The sequence below is a fragment of the Ptychodera flava genome, chromosome 1 (genome assembly GCF_041260155.1).
Source record: "Ptychodera flava strain L36383 chromosome 1, AS_Pfla_20210202, whole genome shotgun sequence".
Taxonomy (NCBI): domain Eukaryota; kingdom Metazoa; phylum Hemichordata; class Enteropneusta; family Ptychoderidae; genus Ptychodera; species Ptychodera flava.
In genome coordinates this window covers 38,139,571-38,162,631 of record NC_091928.1, presented here as the reverse complement: position 1 = coordinate 38,162,631, position 23,061 = coordinate 38,139,571, and the positions used below count along the sequence as shown (strand labels likewise).

The 23,061-nt window shown below is 37.5% G+C and overlaps 1 protein-coding gene across 1 annotated transcript; it reads right to left on the bottom strand.

Annotated features, from left to right (window-relative positions):
- Positions 1-8,484: 8,484 nt before the first annotated feature.
- On the bottom strand, positions 8,485-21,592 carry LOC139136685 (aminopeptidase N-like). The gene is made up of 15 exons (XM_070704478.1): positions 20,695-21,592; positions 19,388-19,658; positions 19,029-19,149; positions 18,296-18,453; positions 17,535-17,648; positions 17,078-17,218; positions 16,666-16,797; positions 13,281-13,453; positions 12,900-12,988; positions 12,211-12,551; positions 11,844-11,923; positions 11,028-11,138; positions 10,280-10,654; positions 9,899-9,971; positions 8,485-9,393 (listed from the first exon to the last, which is right to left on the bottom strand). The coding sequence occupies exons 1-15, from the start codon at positions 21,303-21,305 to the stop codon at positions 9,241-9,243; spliced, it is 2,943 nt and encodes a 980-aa protein (XP_070560579.1). The 5' UTR covers positions 21,306-21,592; the 3' UTR covers positions 8,485-9,240.
- Between the last annotated feature and the right edge of the window lie 1,469 nt (positions 21,593-23,061).

Sequence of the window (23,061 nt, the reverse complement as noted above, 5' to 3'; positions counted from 1 at the left end):
TGTGTTGGCAGATTGCCAACGGCGACCATTGTCAGGTTTGCTCGTTCAATTGTAAACAGCAAACTATTGGTGACCCAGTCTTTGTGCTTCGCTCCGTGGCTTTCAAAAATGTGCATTCATTTTTGGTTGAACTTACTAGATCGGCATTCAGATAAGTGGCCCGATACTGATTCGCACCTCTATGCTTAACGAGAACAGGCTGGACAACCTCCAAAATGACTTTTTTAAGACCTTTGTAATATCTAATAAAGAATAAATATTTATATTTCAGCTTGTCTTGCTATTTCAGGAATAACTTAGTAGATCATAATATAAAACGTACTGCCACAATGCGGCTTCGTTATCATTAAATCTACCACGTAAACCATATGTACTATAAAACCTGTATAATCACACATTTCCAATTTCAAAGGAAGAAACTTTATAATCAGTTCGAAAACATAAAGCAGTCAATTCTCAACGAGGATTGAACCGGATTACCATTATATATGAACAACGTAGACGACACAGTACTTACTGATTCTCTACAGAGCTCAGGTCAGTCCATTGTCAAAATATCAATAGCTTAGCTAGACTCTTGAACCAACCCATTTCAAAAGGTTTGGATACCAAACGTGCTTTTTGTATGCCGACCTCACTGCGAGGCCTCTTAGATTGCAGGCTAATAACTTTTGAATTTCAATCGCAGAGTCTATCGTTAAAATTGAAATCTAGTTGTACAAATTTATACATTTTTTAATTTCTCTCATTTGACATACGGGCTCTCACGCATATTTATTGTTCCGTGTAAGATCTGTCGGCTTCTGACAAGCTTGCATGTATTATCCATATCAGTGCGTCAAATTTTGCAGACTAAATAAAAAAATATGCGTGTTTCCTGTAATCAAAAGTATCCCTAAACTTTGGTTTTCTCATTTTAAAAATCACCCACGATTTTGCGAAATGCTTCTATTTGATTCGCACACCTAGTAAAAGTAAGAAATACAAAAGTTCCTGGCCGACCTACCTTATTTAATTAACACAACTCTCACTCTATATTTCAAGCAGACATACATTCGGATGTCGTGGCATTCTCTAGAAAAGTTATCGTAATTGGCAATTACTTACCAGTGCCACGTAAACAATGTTCATATAATTACATATATTGGCAATCTATAACCAAGCAATAACGTAGCAAAAGACTATAAAAATACGTTTTATTTAATACGTTTACCGACTTGTTTATCTATTTTATTAACTTATTTCATTGCCAGGGTTCGCACAGAATAAGCCTTTGGGATGGTGCGTAGTTTCTTGAGAGTTGATGTTGCTTTCAACGGTGCCATAGATTACAAAAACTAATATAATTACAGCAACGCAGCGAGTGATAACATGTGGACTGAACTCACTCAGGTAAGAAATAAACATAAAAAAAATCATTGATTTTATAGAAGACAGAGACAGAGACAGAGACAGAGACAGACAGACAGACAGACAGACAGACAGACAGACAGACAGACAGGCAGAGAGATTTCTTACTTTAATTGCCGGCTTCTTGTCTACGTTGAATACCCTGCACGACAATACACAATCCTTATTTACATTCAAATGCGATCTGTAAGTGATTTGGGGTAGGCTTTACTACACAGAAGGGATCAATAGAAATGCATTTCTCTAAAACTAAAGAAGTGTACAATATTTATATGACATTCAAAGCATTTAATGCGATTTGTCTGCATCAGTGACAACGTGTAAAAAGAGACCATTTACGAAAGACTGATCAAAAGTCGTATTACACGAGTCTTTACGTTTAAAGTGAGTAGGCTCTGTGCCATGGTCAATGACGAACGAAGTGTCCAGGTATTCCTGTTAGGTATACTCACGTCAATTTTGTCCGCTATTCTACGTCTGTACGACGTGCGACACTGTAGGTACAACAGCTTGTCCTGATGGAGATTCACTAGAGGTCATCTGACACAGGTAACTATCGTATTCTCTACTACGGGTTGAACGATACTCCAGCTGCGTAGGACTATCTTCTGACCTGGCTGTAGACAATGATAGAATGGGGTACAAGGCACTTGTCACGTGACAAATCAAGACGCTAAAATGTAGAAGAACGTGATACTTACACAAATATTACATTTGAATATGACAAAGAAATAATTTACAACAACAATGATCGAACAAAGTTACTATTGTTTACGAAAACAAGAACTATTTCTTAGCAGCGAAGAGTTCTCGTACCTCAGCAAAGCCTCTTGCGGCCTTTGAAAAAGCGTAAACAATTATCTGTTCCCTGCCTGTCGTAGCGAACACAGCCGTCTTGTCACAACAAATAGGTCTATATTGTGTCGGCAGATTGCCAACGGCGACCATTGTTAGGTTTGCTCGTTCAATTGTAAACAGCAAACTATTGGTGACCCAGTCTTTGTGGTGAAAACGTTCAATGTTTGCTTCTCTTAAAACTTTAACAGTGTTAGGTCCAACAAAATATAATTTCATGCATTTCAAATCACACGTTTCCGTACGAATGATGATCTATTTGAAAGCCATTTATTGCAAAGATTTTTGGAACACCAATGCGTGGTCTCTATATCCGTTTTACGCTAAGCCAGCGTGTTTTTCTTGTTAGTAAGATTTACAAACAGGCTTTATTTATTATACTGCTAACGGCATATCAAGAGATGGTCACGAGAAGACGCACAAAGTCCGACATCCGAATGCCTACACGCTCTTTACTATTATTCTTCGAGGCCAAACGAGCCCAATTATTACCCGTCAAAGACGCGAGGATTATTTTTAGGTTAATAGCGATCATGCATTTTATGATTTTAAATCATACGTGTTTCAGACTTTCTTTTAAAGAAATGTACTTTGTCATATTCTCAACTCAGAGGGAACGGACGTATTATTTTGAAAATTAGGTCATTTTCTATTTCGAAATTGGCCAATGTCATAATCTTCCAGATTGGCGCACAGTATAGTAACATTTTACGCTCACAATACATTAGCGTTCTGGGACGCGAGTGATCAAGCTGACGTTTCTTTGTTTGGACTCTGACAATGCTGGCGCCACGAAATACCAGCACAGTATCGACAACATGATCTCGCTCATTTATACATTTGAAAGAATTACCCAGTAACTATTTTTTATAATGGAGGTACTCTGCGTACTACCCCCATGTTCTATTGTGTTTCAACCAATCGTAATATTGAGCCGTTGTTATCATTTTAATTTATTCATGGCCTGGGTTTGATACAAAAGAATTGTAGCAAACCACGCACGGGCATGTGATAATTTATTTATTTATTTATTTATTTATTTATTTATTTATTTATTTCACATTAAAGGATTTCCCATTTACATACTCAAACAGGGGTAAAGACTCCTATAAGGTTGTAATCTACCATGGGGTCCGACATAAAGAGTAAAATATTCAAGTTTTAAACGTGAAAATAACTATAAAAAAATCAAATAAAAAATAAAATCAGTACAAGTAAAATGTAGAGCAGTGACTACTGGTAGAAACATACATAAAAAACTGCTGAAATGCGAATAGTCTATCTGCTTACATTGTCTCTGATGTAAGAGTTCAACTGGGATTTGAAATTATTCATGTTCGTACTGCATCTAACCACATCAGGCAGAGAATTCCAAGCTCGAGCTGCACGCATGGCAAAAGTCCTTTGACCCGTTTCAGTACGAAATCGAGGCAGTAATAATTTACAAGTTGAGGCTCCTCGTGTTTGATAAGCATGAACGTCATTCAGCGTAACAATTTTTTCGATAAGATAACTTGGAGCAGTATTGCTGAAACATTTGTACACCATGATACAAGTAAAGTAAAAAATACGTTGTCTAACAGATAGCACATTGAACCTTTCAAAAAGTACTTCAGTTGGGGTATCAAAATCAGCATTAAGTATCACTCTTAAGGCACGCTTCTGCATTTTATAAACCTTATCTATATTTTTAGAAGTCGTATTGCCCCAAACAAATAGAGCAATAATCAATGGCAGATTGAATCAAACCGTAATATAAAACTTTTCTAAGGTGCAAAGGAATAAAATACACAGGCGCCTAAGTAGACCAACTCTCCGACTCAAAGTAAGACACAAATTATCAATATGTTTGTCCCAAGAAATAAACTGTCTAATGTTAGTCCTAGTATCTTTTCAGAAGAGACACATGAAATTTGTTTGCCATTAATAGAGATGTCTAATTGTTCACCAGAAATATTAGCGTCTTTTATTTTTTGACGAGATCCGACTAACATGGCTTTCGTTTTGCCCTCATTTATGATCATTCCATTACTACGAATCCAGTTATTTGACGACATTACATCATTTTGAAGGGATCATTAACATGTGGAACAGAAATACCAGAGGTAAGAAGGGTCTGGTCATCAGCGTACATATCAAGTTGTGAATTATGCAAAGTAAATGGTAAATCATTGATAAAAATAGTAAATAGTAGTGGTCCCAACAACGATCCCTGAGGCACACCTACAGTCACCTTTTGAATATTCGAAATTTTACCCGTGTAAGTAACTACTTGAGAACGATTTGATAAAAACGATTTAAACCAGTTTAACCCATTAATTTCTAATCCATATAAAGATAACTTTTTAAGAAGGGTTTGGTGATTAACTAGATCAAATGCTTTTGACAAATCCAAAAATAGAATACCAGAATTTGACCATTGTCAATATTTTCTAACAGTTCATCACACATTCTTAATAAAGCTGTTTGACAGGAATGGTGTCTTCTAAATCCGGATTGTGTTTTATGAAGTAAATCCTTACTAGACAAAAACTCATAAAAGCTACAATGTACATGTCTTTCAATAACTTTAAAAATAGCAGGTAAAATTGAAATCGGTCTATAGTTGGACATTTCGGTGACACAGCCAGAACCTTTATAAATAGGAACAACTCTTGCACATTTAAAAATATCAGGGACGACTGCACTGTCAATACTTAAATTTAACACCTTTGTCAACGAATCTGATATTACTTTTGTAATCTTTTCTAATGTCGGTAAATCAAAGTATTGTCTTATTACATTCTTTATGGCGTTGGCATCCGACATAGCCAAGATACTGTATAAATAGACACACTAACTCAGAGGAAAAACTAGGAGAACTGAAGGACCGATAACCACGGTCACTCCTTGTGGAGTGACCGAGACAGGACATTCACTCAGAATCGAAGGAGAACAGACACTAAGGAGAACTTGGACCACGGTCACTCCCTGTGGAGTGACCGTGGTCCAACAGAGGACAAACTAACTTGATCCGACTGACACACGGGCAGAATCATGTATCAGCGGCTGGGCCGAGAGGCCCAGTCATGGTTTCGTATATTTCCAGTTATACATCAGCACTCGTCGTCAGATCCAGCTTCTTTCCTTTATGTTATGACACATACATACATACATACATACATACATACATACATACATACATACATACATACATACATACATACATACATACATACATACATACATACATACATACATAAAGACAAACGGACACATGTGGAAAAACAAGAAAGAAAAGCGAAAAAAATAACAGAAAAACAAAAAAGAGAATAAAATTGGTCCAGTGATATTATTTTTGTTGCATTCTCTCATTTCGCTAATATTTACTCATGTATTCTCATTATTTATTGCTCAGACGCAGGGAGCCACAAAATGTTCTGTATGTTGCGAAATTTAGACCAAAATGTACACGAAACAGGGAAAAACCAAAAAAACTAAAGAATAAAAGTTGTCAAGTTTTGTTTCCTTATCATACGCTCTTGTTATACTAATATTTATACATCTTTATTAGTGGCTCCCTAGTGGTTGTATCATTTATGCTCTCATAGTACCCATATTGTGTAACTATTGGCGTTTTGACGTAGTTCACACATCACTGATGTTATCTTCACTGTTCCACGACATGATATGCAAGTAAGTACACAAGAAATCAATAGAGGTTCTAACTGGCACATTGCAATCATAAGTCTGAGATAAGTAGTTGATGCTGATTAACACGATAGGTTTGTCAAAAATAATTCGAAAATGGCAATCTTTAAAAATTTCTGTTTTGAAGAGTCACCAGGGTAATGAATGTATACAATTAGGTGCGTAGTTCCATAGGAACACACATCACAGGAACGACAAAAATGGAAGACGATTTAAAGAGATGTTCGCATTATGTAAATAGTAATGTTTAACGAAAGGAAGTGGGTCACGACATATTCTGATATGAAGTATATACTCAATTCATTTGGTAGTTCCTATTCCATTCCGTATGTACGTGTATGTATGCATTCCATTGTGACTTTACGTACTTGATTTTTGAGCTGTAAGCTTAAATACCTTTCGACACTGGTATGCCAAAGCTTGAACGGGGAGGGGGTCATATCAACTTATGCCGTTGAGAGTAATGATGCTGAAGGAAGGTCGCAACGAGACATAATTTGTCCCTCTGGTGTTGAGTAACATAGAGGCAACTTGTCGGAAAAAGTGGGATTTTACGTGCTTGGTTGTCTAGAACTGCTTGACAATCGATTTGTGATGATTATCCCGCAATGCAAAGCTTCAAAGCTCTTATACAGTACACTGGTCCATTTAAACTTTAGAAAAGAGCACGTTGATATATTAAACATTTGTACATATTTGGGATGTCTTATTCGTCTGGTCGTTGTTGTAGCGTTTGAAGATAGATGTTTATACCATTCTAGGGTTTACAACATGTCTCAGTATATCAGTATCTCGTGTAAATCAATTTATCGTGATTGCTAACCTTTTAGCATGCACAATTACAGACTTACAAAATTGTTATCGTCACTACCACGTCACAACAACTAGCATCATCATAATCATCGAATTTATAGAAATGCAATCTGAACCTTTCTGATTGAGTATCACGAGTTGCCAATGTCACAAGTGATTCTTGAACTGTCTTCAATTTCGAACCATGAACTTTATGGTGACCACTATGTTCTAAATCCTTTCCTATCCTTGAATCGATCAAGCACTCATTCAGTGCAAGTTTCCCGTTACACTGATCCATAAATGCAACGACTAGCTGTATTCCATGACAGATATTTCAATAAATTTCCCTCAGAAATGCCATTCCGAATTGATTTATAGTAACTTGAAGTAGGAACGGAAAATGATTTATAACAACTCAAAAAATTATCGGCCGGAGTGTAAGGTACTTTCTAGGTCATTACATAAACTTTGAAGTTGAAAAGCGTTTGCCAAGGTTTTCTGTCGTTCAGTACAGAACTATTCATATTCAACAAAGCTCTTGTACATCTGGTCACTGGTGTTGTTAATAAGTCGCTTAGCATTTCACTGATGAGCAACTTCACTTTGAATTTTGGAAAAGACACCATTAATTCGTTAAAGCAGTCAAACCTGCAACTGACCTCATGAGATATCGAGACAAATGATCCACATTAGAGTAATACTAACAGCCTTCCGTGCAAACTACAAAGCAGGCATTACGAGATACTAGAACTCCCAGCTGTTCAAGTAATCAACGCTTTCTGTAGCAAACCTTTGAATGACACAAAGCAGACCAGTTTTCAGACACAACATTTCTGAAACAGTACTATTCCTGATCATTATTCAAGAACTTTTAGAAATCCTGAATATCCTGAATATACGTGTATCAGCATTTTTCAGTATTTTCAAATATCGGTATTACTCCGTTTTTGTAATCCTCTTTGTATACATAGTCAGAACCTTCCTCGACGATGGAGCCTTTGCTTCGACTCCGTACAGGACCTCCCCGAAGTCTATCTCGTGGCATTTGATGACCCTGCCTTGCCATCCTTAACTTCCCTCCATTCCCTTTATATATCTCAAAGATATCCATTGATAACAGTGTGTTTTGGCAAAACCTTGACGGTGAAATGGTTAAGATCAAGAACTATTTGTTCTTCGTATGTACTGGCCTATAAAACACACCCATCAAGGCCTAAGTTAGCTGCATATACAGGTAAAAGACCTTTCCTGACGTAGATTAACCCAAATTTTAAGCCGCTGCTACAACGCCACTCGTATACACATCTTCAGTACACTTTCTCATATTTGCTGGTTGGGACTTTTTCGAGCTTACATGCTGCATGTTCCGTAAAATGACTAACGAGCCATTTATATCACGCAGCTGACTTCCATTAAACTTTGCGGAGAAAAAATATTGCTCAGTTTGAAAAATTCCCTGTGAACCTTTAGGTACAACCATTATATCTTTTTATTTTACACTATCTTCTGAGATTAAATTATTGGAATTTTCTTTCGGTTGTTAAATTATTCATATACCTAAACTTAAAAATGTTTTATATATTTTTATGGTTGTTTTATGAATATTTCACCCAATTTGCGAAAGCTGTCTTTTCTCTCTCTATTTAGTGATTTTCCTCAATGAGATAATCGGCTGCTGACAAAACACAGAGTTAAGCCTATTTGCATAGGCGGCATTCAGGTCGCTCAAGGGTATTGGTTTCCGCAAACTTTATTATTTTAATTACTACAAATGCAGCAAAACGAAACATAAAACAAAATACAAGTAAAAAAGGTAAGTTGTTAACCTGGGTATAAGAAACTGAAAGAAAAACACCAGAACGTTAATATCGTGTCATTGAATGATAAATAATCTGGTCAAAACAAGAAGCCTCGAGAAAGCCTTTTTTACATCTAGATCAAGTTTCTACTTAAAGTATTGCAGATAAAATATTCACAACTGATGAGTATGCAGCACGCAAACTATGCATACCAATGGCATGCAGCAGGTCGCGTAACGGGTAACAGTGGTGAGTGGATAAATTAATATGGAGAAGCAGTAATGGAGAACAAAGTACAGTAAACACCATACCACTATAGCAATTTGACGTACGGCTTCCTTAAATGCTGTTAACAACGTAACATACATCTCAAAGGCAAGGATAAGTGAATTGTTGACAAAGAAAATAATCAAGTAAATAATCGTAATCGCTACAATTGTCGTTTTGTGAAATTTCGTAAAAGACACGGTAACAGAAATGTTGAAAAACGTATTCAAAATATTGGTGTGACCACGCTTAAAAAAAGACAGGATTATCCTCTCTGTGGTTCATTGATAATATGAAAAAGGATACAGTATGAACATGAAGTATACATTAAGTACATTCCAGTTTTACTTGTATGATTTGAACTATTCCTTTACTCAAATTCAGGTTATTCGAATTCTTTTAAAGTTTTTCTCTAACTTCTTTGTCATTGCTGGGTATTTTGTTCAAACCATTCCTCAAGGCCCGCATAGTTACGCGTCATCCATTGAATGTTAGCATTGACTTGACGCAAAGTCTTGTAGAACTTCGTGACCTGGTTGTCTGGCATGTCACTATATTTCCTAGCAAAGTCCTCGAGCTGTAAAAATAAGGATAAAAGAGTACAATTGTTGCAGACAAGTGCTATTATTTGCCGTTTTAAAATATACTATATGTTCACAAATAATACAAAAGGTATGAATGTTTTCCTTACAGCATCTCTTATACATTGTTCTTACCCTTTCTGTAAAGAGGTTCTATCCATTACATAATGCATACAGCAAGCGACAATTGTTAGGTTATCTTTAAACAAAAGCTCCAGCAAGCAGTATATTTATGAATTAAATAAGATGTCAAACATTTTAAAGATTTTACAACAGTGTACACCTTCGGCTGTACCAACCCCAATATCCCGTTAAAATATCGTGAGAAATATGGACTGTTTTATCTGAGATAATTGTGGTGGTTAACTGTAGGCATTTTTACCAATCAGGCTTTCGTTTTAAAATATCTAATACATAACTATCTTTTTTTCACAATTAATAAGATGAAGCAAGGAAGACACTGTGGATTAAACTATACAACTGGATGAATTTATGATTCACCTCCATTAGTTGCTTGGCAGTGTTCATCTTCCTTGCAAAATCCCAGATAAAACTGTAAGCTTTGTCTTCATCACTGTGAGAGAAAACAGAATAGTAATTGACTATGATATCAACTCTAGCTGCTGCTTTTAGACTAAGCCCTTACCTTATAGGCCATTATATAGTATATGACAAGGACTTAAAAATGAAAATGCCTCAGAAATATTTCGAAAGTAATATTTGGTTCAGCCACAGCATATTGATAATAGCCAACGCACTGTCAGAAATTAACATTCGGACAGACAGTGAGACTAATGGACAAACAGAAGATAAAAAAAATTCAATATCTAGTTTTATCTTGTCTTACGGTTCAGATTTTTACAAGAAATACAGATATCTTACATTGATCGCAGTTCATCGAAGTGGTTCCTCATAAATTTCCACATGGTCAAAAAGCCAAGCGGTGATTGGTCCCTGACAAATCCACACATTCGGTAGAAGTCGTTGACTGGACCCAGTGAGGTCAGCTCTGTTGGCATTATGACATCATCATTTTTTACAGAAGACACGTTCTTGTAATGCTGCAATGATTCTGCTAAATACATGTGGAGAATCCAGAGTCTTGGAGTACAGGCCAGGGCATATGCAATGTCACTCTGTAGTGCATATGTATAGTCAGAGGTGTTGGCGAAAACCTCATATGCAAATTTCCACTCTTCGTAGTCGCCATGTTTGATCGCTGTGCACATCACTGTGGCCCGGATGTCGTCACGTATACTGCGGAGAGAAACGTGTGCATTGCAGCTAATGAATTTATTAAAAGCACTATTATTGTCATAATATTTTTTTACCTGTACGATGGTAAAGTGTAAAGAACGTAGAGATTTTCTTCCGTAACTTTCAGGCAAAGTATTTATTTTCGAGGAAAAATAATATTTACCAGTCTGGCGGGAACAAACAATTGTTCAGAATATCATAAACAGTGATATTCATTTTACTAAGACCGAGAAGCAGAGATCTCTGGTATATTATAGTTTTTGCTTTGCTTTGTTTTGACAACGCTGATAAGGTAGGACTTGTGTTTCTTTGAAACAATTCTATTGATTATGTCACAAAGTAACATTACGTTTTTCAGCACATATATATTTACCTGTTCGTTTCCTGGTCATCCATCCACCTTGAATATATATCCCTGGCTTTCTGTACACAGTCTCTCTTGTTCAATTGACAGGACAGTTTAATGGAGTCTAGTCTCAGATAACTGAGATTGTAAAAGAAAGAAAAATGTCCAGCGTGAGGTGACAAAGATTCAAGAGAGCACCTAAATTTATTATTATTATTATTATTATTTTATTATTATTATTATTATTATTATTATTATTATTATTATTATTATTATTATTATTATTATTATTATTAATAATAATAATAATTCTTTATTTCGGACAATGAGCATGTCCATATATATAAATGGTTACAGGATTGGGAGAAAAGAATGATACAAAAAAGGTGACAATCTTTATTATGAAAACTTTGGGGTTTTCTCATGGGTCCCTGTTTTTTAAGCATTCCACCCTCCTACCGAAAAAAAAACCAGCTGTAAAATGTTCGGAGTGGGTCTAGTATTGTTTAATCTTTCTGGTGTTACGAATTATTAGTAGAATCTCATCCCAAATGAATTTCAAAAGCCAAACAGCTTCTTTATCTCTTTTATATGAACCTCACAGCTCCTAGATTAAAAAACGCTCTTATCTTTTAAATGTTAACATTGACGTGCAAATAAAGTGCGAAGCACATGTCGAACCTCGAATTTTTCTACGTATATCTGTGTTGCACAGATTATTATAAAATGTTTTGGAGTCTGCGTGAGTGCAAAGTAGGTCATGTTACATAAAAGATGTTTTTCATTTTTTTTCTCCATAAGTAAAATTTGATTTGAGGCTCAGTCTGTTATATGTGTACTTACTACTGTATGTGAGTGTCGTCATTTGAGAAGGCCCAACCAAGATCTTCATATAATGGCTCTATCAGTTCTCGAATATAACTCTTAAAATGAAAAGATGCTTATTAAAATATGAATATATGAAAATATGAATGCTAATGAACACTTGCTATCATGTCGATCGCAGGAAAGTCAAGACCACAAATATGTCGGATTGAAGACTGTTTGATAGTCATCATTCAAAATTTATGTCAATTTAATATCTTGTAATAAGCCTCCTAGACGCGACTAAGAACATTAAATTTTCCTTCTAACGATTCTCAACAAAAAGTCATCAAAAAATGACCAGAACATTATGTATAATTCGCTTATTATTTATTCTTTCTTTTACCTGCAGGTTTCCATATGAGGGCGATGTCTCCAACATATCCCTTATATAACGTAAATTCCGGATTGCAGCATTCCAAGGTGAATACTCTTTCTCATCTCTGAGATAGCCAATGGCACTCAAAGCCAATACCGCGTCTACGTCACCGGATCTCGCGAGATTGAAAGCGTCATCTATCATAGCAGCACTGGTTCGGACAGGTATCGACTTGTGGTCCGTCTTTAGCTGACTTATCAACTTATTCCAGTTTTCGTCATCGTATTTGACACGATAGTAACCATTGTGGCGAATGTTGGCCAGGATCCAATTGTTTTTGCCATCATCATCAAGGTTTATCACTTTATCTGAATTAAGATTAGGATGGTTGTATAAAGAGTAGTTGTCCATACTGAATTATAAAAGCAGCCAAGAGTTTCAAAGGCCTGTGTCAGGTGTCAGATTGTCTTGCCAGGAAATTTATTTACTACATCACAATTCCCATGAAAAACAATAGGCTACGACACCTCCATAATCCTCTTACAGACTAGAACAAACGCAGTCCCTGTGATCGAGTTCCCTACCTTTAAAGAATGACTATTTCAATTTAATATAAAAATTCTTCACATCCATGACCGTTCAAATATGACAGATGATTTTTCAGTGTGTATAATAAGTGTGTCATAATAATGTTCTATAAGAAGTTACATGTGTACCTGTCGATTTGTTAAGCCATGTCATCGAAGGATCACCGTAGTTCAGGTTACCAGAATGCATATATGTCAGTGGAACATGCCAAGAGAAGCTATCATAGTAGAAAGAGTTTTAGTTAAAAGAATATTGTTTTCGGATTCGCAAAGAACAACGAATGAAGACTCTATGCTGCCGAGAATGAAGTATGTAAACAGAAGCCGACGTTAAGAAAAGTGCCATCTTCTTTCAGCTTGTTTTAATACTGTCATTGTACATATTTCCTTTAACTCCTTTTATTTTTATTTTCCAGTTGTTTACTTAGTAGACGCACTAACACTATCAGTAGCTCTGTTATTGCAAATTGTACAATACTTAATAAACTTCACTGTTTATCGTATACTTACTCGTCGCCTCCCGGAATGTCGTCGTCAGGGTCAAGTTTGAACAGCCATTGAGAAGCAGATGCTCTGTTCACACCGTCACGTGACACCGTTACCACGGGGAACCCAAGTTGCAGTATCCACGGGTTCATGATGTCTGCCACGTTGATTTGGCCCTTCCCAGCATCCTTTGCACTCTTAGATCAGCAAAATATGATATTTTCTTTAATAATAGTCGCACACTCCATCACTGAATTGATCTGTACTCTCCGATTACGTATGTTTTGACGGACTCTTACCTTAAGTAGAACTAAACGTCGATAAAAGGAAACAAAACGCAACGGACCCGCCATATTGGCAACCTGGACAATCATGCAAATATCTAGTTAATACTGAGATTATCGTACGATGAGAACAAATTTAAAAAAAAACCTTTCATTTCCTTCTCTCTCTCCATCTATCTGAATCTGTTTCATGTCTATCTGTCTGTCTCTGTCTGCCTCTATCTCCGCCTCACTGTCCCTGGTACCGGCCTTCCCTCCCTCCCATCCCCCCCCTTCTCTCTGTACATATGTATACAGACAGTTGTTACTACTATAAAGTAAAAAGAATTCAGGTTGACCCAATTACGCCCGGATCTTTTTTTCACCCCGTTCTCCAAGCACAGATCGTAAAGAGAACCTGTTTTGTAGCCACACGTTCTCTTCTCCTTCAGGAACACGGTGGTACAGAAATATGTTGATAAAAATTCATAATTTTGATAAAAAAAATGCGATTTTTCAAAATCTCTCGCAAAATCCCGTGTACTCTCGCTTACCCTAACAATTGACGGTGCCCCCGCGCGAGAAATTATAATAAAGGCAAATATAAACAAACACAATCGCATTTAATGAGGTACATTTTGGTAAGTTTCTTGCGGATTATTTTGACATTCACCTGGTTTAATTTGTTTGCTTAAATAATCTCCGTGTTTGCGATTAATAATTATTATATCCCGTCTCCGGTGGGGGGCTCGTGACCGACTTTTTGTTTGTAAGTGCGTCCGACCGCTATACGTGACCCCCGTCGCTTACCCTATGTTCTAACGGAACAAATTCATCACAAACGAAAACCGCTAATTTCAAGTATCTTTACGCGTATAATGTCCCGAAACATGTTAATTTACTCCAGCCATAGCTTTGTTTACTCGTCCCGTCTTTCAAATTGTGAATGGGTTTGATTTAATGTGAATTAGCGACATCAAACGAACACTCCGGACAAGCCGCGGAGTCGCACCCCCGACGATGTTTCGCCAGTGCAGACAAAAATGAACCTGTTGACCGAAACGGCATACGCTCGTATAAGAGGCGTAGATTTAGATCAATAGATATGAATATGATAGGAGCCATGAACTTTTAAAAATTGTAACCTTTAAACAACATGAACTATTCAAACTTCCAATTTTTAAACGATATTTCGATTTCGCGCGCGTCGCCCAGTCGGTCGCCCAGACGTACAATGAGGTCAACGAACTCCTATGTATTTTGCAAGCCGATGAAAGGCGCGCCGTATCTCCTGGCCTGGGAAAACGTATATTTATGTGCATATCCAGCATATCGCGCAAAGTGAGGAGTTTGTGAAAGGATGTTTGGATAATAATGTCAGAAAGATAAAGTTTTACAATGAGTAGGGATGTAGTGTATTTCTTTTCAAGTAATGCTGTCAAATTGCCGTGATACATCCAGTCCGGCCGGGGCTGACACCGGGATGGAGTGGCGAAGGTCGATCATCACACGAAAGGACGTGAAAATGTTCTTATGCGACGTAGTCCGTCCCTTGGTTTATTCTCAGTGCATGGAGCATAAGCTTATTATTTACGCGATTGGAAATGTGTGATTTATAAAATATCCGCAAAAAAGTAATGCGAGGTAGTAGTAAGAAAACTTTACATGGTATGATCTATCAACGCCAACGCCGGTCTCTGGGGTGATTGTAAAGGCTGGGTGATCGTACTCAAACATCCCCCCCCCCGGGCTCTCGCTTTGTTCAAAGTTGTGACTTGGCATCAATGGATGTCGACTTTCCTTCAAGATGTCTATAAAATAAGTCCAAACTATCATTGGACGATATTTTAAAAATAAAGCCCTCCCATATCCCTCGGGTTGATTGTCTTCTCTAAAACTTGCGCCATGATTGGCCCTTTCCGAATATTGTCTCAATTTTATACCACATGGGGGAAGTTTATCAATAACAAGGTCTGTGGGTGGTTCACAAATTGCAACTTTCGTCTCACAAGATTATCAATCGAACAGTGTGGCGTCCCACAACGTTTTGTCGCCGCACTCCACAGGGTGAAAAAGAATCACTTTGCGAGCAGACAACGAACATCTAACGCCGCACATCGAGTCAGAAAATCCTATCGAAAGTACTGAATCGTTTTTTTTTACTCACCAATCCGAATTTATTCTACCTTCTTTTCTACACTGAACTAATTTTAATCAACTAACCACATTAGCCTACAGCGAAGTTATATTTTGGTTTTATCATACATTTTACACTTTACCAATTATCTGTGATGACAAAATGCAGAAAAAAATGAAATATTCGATGTCTAAAGGTTTTATTACATTTTTCAATCTGCAGCATCAATGACTGATTGCCAGTCTGAGACTCAAACTTCAACAAAAATAGTTCCGGGTCAAAATTGGTAAATACTCATTAACATAAAGGAATGGCATAATGTTTTTGGTATTGCACTGCAGTGCAAATACCGGTAGTACGAGCGGGCTTCGATGCAAGTAAACTGTGGTACATATGTAAAGTATTTTTTCGCTCAGACAAGTTTATAGACCGCGTCTGAGGTCATGACCTTTATCCAACCAAAGAGACGTACGAGGCGAGGCACACTCAGCATGCTCAGTAATTACTGGCAACAATTTCAAAAAAGTGATTTGGAGACGAATATGTGCTTGAAGACGTAGGTATTTAGTGAATATCACTTTGAATTTTGTGTCCTAATTGACCACATGCAAAGTAGAATTAATGATATTAAGCTGAAGTTCAGATCCCGAGGAAAATTTATAACCTACTAGACAGAGCCGGACTCATTGAACAATCTTCAAAAATTAGCACAATCAAATGGAATACAAAAGAAATTCAAAGAAAAAAATTGAGTATAATGATATTAAACACTAGGACGTAATCTAAATTAAATTAATTAGACTGCAGAGTCTAAATTCGGTATTAAATTACTAACTATTCCAAGGCAAAGCACTTCAGCAATTTTGGATCTGACGCTTCGCTTCTCAATCGTTTTGGTAGCGCAGTTTAGCTCTTACACAACATAATCGGGAACTATTTCACTCAGAAGGGTTTTGCATGCGAAGCATCTTGTTAACAGTAAGTTTCACTGTTCGTGTTATTGTCTCACCTGTTCGAGTTCAGCCCATACGTCATCACTGACTGCGTTGCTGTAATTGTATTTGTTTTGATAAGCTCTCAAACCATTGAAGACTGCATCATGTCCAAGGAAACTACGCACCATCTGTATTATGTGCGCGCCCTGGGGTAAAAGACGCATACGGTGGATTTAAGTGAGCCCAAAGTGACAATCCCATAATTTAATATCGATCTACGCTAAGTTGACTTACTATATTTTGTTTTTTATATGTTATATACTTTAACATCTGCAGTCGCCAGACTCTAAAAATAATTGTCGCGTGAATGTCGTTCACATTATTCAATAGATCGCGTGCTGTTTTATCACTTTTTTGTAAACCATATGACCTTATTTCTTTCCTCACCGTTATTGCCAGAGCAAAATGCATAGCGTAAAAACTTACCCTTTCGTAGATTCTGGTATCATATTGGGTCCATATTTCTTCCCGCCATCCGACTTTTGACTGCACCGTTGGGTGAGATTCGCTGCTGGCGTCGTCGTCCATTGATTTGAAAGTCACTGCATCTTGGTAAAACTGATTGTACTGATAAAGGAAAAACGAACAGTTTTGTCATACTGGGAACTCGCCATTTCACGACATTTATGTCACGCCTGGACCAAAGTCATACGCAAACCTTCTTCCGTTGCAGTTTTACGTTGAAGTCAGACCTAACTTAAATTGCATTTCAGTCCATCTGCTGGACCTCACCTGCTGGAAGCTTTATTTACACTTAGTTTGTATACAGCATATGTCTTTGAAGAATGGACAGAGATATGGTCGGTTGCGAGTCGTGGTACTAGTACAAAGTACGACAAATGATGTTTACTCGACTCAAACAAAAATGCATCTTTCGACTTACGATGTCCCATTCAGGCAAGACTTCGTCCACAGCGATGAACTCAAAGTGTCTTCCGAAACCTTCATTCAACCAAGACACGTTCCACCACCTCAGGGTCACAAGGTTACCAAACCACTGTCGACGATGTACGCAGACACAATTCGTGAATTTTTGGGAAAGAAAGAAAGCACCTTCTGTTGTTTACGCAAACTGTTTTATCAAAAATGTTTTGGATCGTGTAACTTTACATTTCTGATACAAATCAAGAGCCTATAGACACAGCGTTTACGCCTTATAGCAAAACTGTGATCCCTCCATGTTTATTTGCTTTTCAATTTATGTGTGTATTTGTTTGTTTGTTGATTTGTTTGTTATAATAATGACATAGGCATATCATGTTGGATTATTTTACTCCCATATAGAACTTAACTGCAACACGATATGAACTAATTTGGGATAATTGGATGGTGAAGTGATGTCGATTTCATCTGCAAATGTAACCTCATCTACTTTTCGTTTTAAGTTACAAACTTGTTTTTGGGAGTAATTTGTAATATTGCCTCATTGAGCTATATAGGGCACCAAACACTTTTAAGAAATTTGAGAAATGTGAAGATCCAATTATCCAAAATTAGTTCCAATCGTGTTCTGCGTATATTTTAGTTTCTTCCAGTATTGAATTTGTACGGCCCGTCCTGGTGCGACATATTGTTTGCCAGTTATGTATAATTTACATGTTTCGATAACGTCATCGGAAGTTAGAGTTCAAGATAACACTTTACCATGTGAGCAAGTTCATGGGCGACAATCCTGGCGACTCGTTGAGCTCTGGGTGGATGATGTACTGCTTCGTCGTATAACATCCAATCGTGTTTGTACATTATCAAACCCCAGTTCTCCATCGCTCCGTAATCCATGAAAACCGGCAGAGAGACCATGTCTGAGATCAGGAACAATAATGCAATGTTTACAGTCACCTCATATGATATTAATCGATGTAAATGTAAGTAAAGTGTATCCGAACTCTATCCCTGCAATACTAAAAATATCAACGTTACACATGATACAGTTTTAAATGTTTTAAACGTTCATTTCAGAAAATACGGTATTTTCAACCGGGATTCGAACATCACAACGTACGGCACCCAGTCAGCGAAGAGGCCACAGGCAGAACCGCTCGGCTAAATCCCCAGTTATCTCAAAAAGAGTGGATCAATAACCGACCTTGTATATATATAATAGTTACAATTTCTGACTGCGACCGCTCCACACGTTTTAGAGTTCATGAAGCACTCACGCTCGCACACTCACCATTACACATCGCACACAGACTTAATCGAAGCAATGAATACATCGCTTAAACGAATCATCGTATTTTAAGCCTTAGGCCGCTTTCCCAGTTGTATTTTACGTTATAAAAGCGCAGTGCAACTTTTCTCCTGTATTTATCTCTCTAAAATCCAAGAAACGTGAGACTTACGATACGTTCTTTTGATGCAACAATTACATACTCACCAAGTTTTGGAAGTGGATATGGAATCTGTAACAAGTCTTCAAAGTGCTGCAACGACTTGACACCGACGTCCAGAGCAAAGTCCGTGGCATTGATGTTAGTTTTAGAAGCCCAAACTCGAAACTGTGTGGAGCAAAAAGCCAGAATTGTGTAAAAAGTTCCGTATTACTTCAGACAGAAAATGCGAAGTCGACTGACAGACGTATGATTGAGAGCATTTTAATCACTAACGAAACTGTAAAACCACAACAAAGCTTAAAATATGGTGTAGTGTCTGTGTTATCCCCGCTACGAGAAAGATGGGATGGCTGTAACCAGTCGATTAAGTACACTTTATATGAATATTCATGATTACGATTACCTTGACTCCAAGGTTCGTTGTCGCTTCTTTGCAGACGAAATCGGAGACTAGCACAGCCAGCAAATAGACTGGCATTACCGGCGTTGTGTTGAAATACGCCGTATTCCAATCTCCGTCGGTTTCATTTCTGATGTTCGGCATGTTGGACAGAGCTGATCTCTTAGTACGGTGCTTGATGATGACGTCAAACGTGGCTTTCAAGGCAGGCTCGTCGAAACACGGAAACACTCGACGACCGTCTGTAACGGCTAGTTGGCTTGCAAGTAGATATCTGCAGAGAAACCGACAAATTTAACAAAACAACAGAAGGCGGCTTGCACAAACATGAATATGTGATGTTGAACAATAGAATCGATCCCTGATGTTTGTATTGCTACTGAGCCTGGCTAGGGAGTAACAATGATGAAGTGTGCATTGGAACTAATTTGGGATGATTGGATGGTGGAATAATGTCTATTTGATCTGCAAATGTAAGCTCATCTGCTTTTCTTTTTAAGTTACACACTTGTTTTATGAGTAATTTGTTATGTTAGAACATTAAGCTATAGAGCACTTAACACTTTTGAGAAATTTGAAAAATATGAAAATGCAATTATACCAAATTAGCTCCAGTGGTGTTTTAAAATGTTCTCAATTTACGATGTCTGTAAATTCCAATCTGTCAGCCAGAGTTTGTTGGAAATGACTGCATCAGAAAATGATAACTTTACGAGAGTTGTGCTTTACCATCATGATAAAGGATATCTCGAGTGATCTGATATGTTCATCATCTTTTCTACGCCATGTAACTGTAACGAACATGTATGGATGGGTAGACCTCGTAATTCATGACGCTTTTCGTTCTGTCTCTGTTTAAGTCTAGGGGCCGATATTTGACTCAAACTACGGTTAAATAGAAGGAAAGCCATTGATACATTGCCGAGGGCTTTCAATCGGAAGAAAAATTGAAAAGTACACACAGCGTTGCATCACAACTTCCCATTCAATGCCTTTCAAAAATTAATGTAGGTCTGGCCTTTGAACAATATCATACATGTACATAGCTTCACATACATTGCGTTACTACCAAAAAAACGCATCTCTGAATTGAGTATTAGCTTTGAGTGCCCAACTTCCTCTTTCCATTTTCCCACATCCAACTGTATAGGCTCGGAGATGTATACGTGACGCTTTGAAAGCTTTCGTATATCAATGATATGGGCCGCATGCTTACTTTGTGTTTTGTCTTGCTGTAAGCACGAACGCTCTACTTCCATTTATCAGAACCCAGCCTGCTTGCCGCAACAAGCTGGCGCACAAAAACTCACCTTGGTTGACCGTTTTCTTCGTAGACATTCAGAAAAAGAGCCATTAAATCGGTGTTGTTCATTAATGCCACATAGCTCATCGATATGTGATACTCTTTACCCCTTTCCAAAGTTGCTGCTGTATTAATGATGAAGAAATCATATTCCTCGTCAACGCTGATGTCCCTAACGTCAATGCTGTTTCCACTACTGACTTCATTCACTGTTACTGTGTCTCGGTCGATATCTAGTTTCAGCGCATGGAGGGTGATGCTGTTGCTCGACTTGACACAGTTCACGGTTATCTGGACTTCACCGTCGACAAGAAATCGCTTGTCGCCGTCTTCCTCGTCCAGATACGGAGTGAACTTGACCCGGTAGTTGACTGGTTTTAAGTTATCAGGCAGTCTCCCGTCAAAGGGTTTTCTAACGCTTGCAAAGGCTGCTGGCAGGCCATCCGAAGGGTCGGTAGATGTCGTCGCGCACGGCCATCCAGGGTGAAGAAAATACACCATCACTATAACCAGTGCCAAGACCACCAGCACCAATATAACGGCGATGACCAGTGCAACATATTTGACAAATATTCCATTTTTTTCTGGCGCGATCCGATACTTTTCCTCTGTCGCCATGTCCGATGTAGAAGTGAACGCCTTTTGAACTTCGGGTTATTCAAGGATTCCTGAACTGTTAAGAAAACCCTCTGACCTGACACTCTATACACGATCAGTGAACTCTCACAAATAACCGCTGACCTCAATTCTTGAAGACGCTCCCGCCATCCATTCAACCAGTCCCTCCAATGCAAAACAAGCATACAATAAGTCTTGTCGCGTTACCTCATATATTCGCTGGAGGCTACAAACTATGGGGGAAGTCATGTTTTGATGCCGTGAGTTGCTTGTCAGGGCATGTGTTGCTATACGATAACACAGGATAGACAAAAAAGTTTTTAAGAGGGCCCCATTTTTGAAATCGTATGCTTTTGTCAAGTCAAGGACTAAATAAAAACAAAGCTTTGAAACAATTAAAGGTATACTGTCACCTGTTCCAATTTTGCCACAGTTACCATGGAAAGAGAAAATCTAACCAATCACAGATTTTAAGCAGGTGGTCGCTTTTTAAAAACAGCGCCCTCACATGGGCATTTTGAATACCAAGGAACGCCCCTTTGACCATATATGGGCATATTTAGATTACAGGTGACTCTATACCTTTAATTTACAATTGTTTGAAATATTAAATTTTAATATTTTATCCGTTTTGAATGTCCGATCAAATGACAATCATTATTGCTGTTATACCAACTTTTGTGTGTCTCTGTCGTCTTGTCAGTTAAAGTCTCAAATGCAGAAACAGGGCACTATTTTACAAGTGGTATAGCCACAAACTGATGACGTCAAAATCGCTGTACACAAAACACGGACGCCTTGTAATTACGACACTAACTAATAACGTTAAAATAAAATAAATTTTCCATTTCCTTCCAATCACTTTCACAATTTTCGACTGCTTAGTTTTTTGTGTCGGGTGAAGAACAGTGGGGGCCAGGACTTGGGGTTAGCTGACCAAATTGTCCGGAATGGAGCAAGTCTAATGCAAATCCGTAGTGCTAACTATTGAAAACCAGATATGAACTGAATATGCTCACGTGTTTTACAACAGATTCATTAATAGTAGTACGCTTCACAGAACAATGAGATATATGTTATCACTATATGTAGCAGGTTTTTTCAACTTCGCACAGTATTCTCAGAGTTTAATCACTAATTACAAAACTTTATTTAATATGCAAATGAGCTATTAATTAACTTGGCACTGCTCAATGCTTTATGGGACAATTAGATATCCATCAGATCAACATTTGTAGCACGTTTTATTTAATTCAATGCTGTAATTTTAGAGTAATATCACTAATTACAAAGTTCATTAAATATGCAAAGAAACCCTAACTTAACTTGACACTGTTCAATGATTCATAGCACAATTAAATATTTATCAAATCAATATCTGTAGCACGTTTCAAAAAATTATGGTGCCAAAATTTCGGAGTTATATACCTAATTACAAAGTTTATTAAATATGCAAATGAACCCTTAATTAACTTGACACTACTAAATGCTTTACAACACAGTTAGATATCTGTCGTATCAGTATTTGCAGCAGTTTTCATCATATTTGATGCAGTTATTTCGGAGTTATATGACTAATTATAAGACTTCATGAAATATGCAAATGAGCTAATTATTAACTTGACACTGCTCAATGCTTCTCAGTACAATTGGATATTTATCAGATCAACATCTGTAGCTAGTTTCATCAAATGTAACGCTGTAATTTTGGAGTAATATCACTAATTACAAAGTTCATTAAATATGCAAATGAATC

Bases quoted from the DNA above. Each gene is read 5' to 3' on its own strand.
- LOC139136685 (XM_070704478.1), bottom strand. From the start codon at position 21,305: ATGGCGACAGAGGAAAAGTATCGGATCGCGCCAGAAAAAAATGGAATA. The intron at 11,924-12,210 runs GTAAAAGAAAGA...TTTCATTTTAAG, and splicing joins CCTCATATGGAAACCTGCAG to AGTTATATTCGAGAACTGAT. The intron at 9,972-10,279 runs GTAAGATATCTG...TTTCTCTCACAG, and splicing joins TTCGATGAACTGCGATCAAT to TGATGAAGACAAAGCTTACA.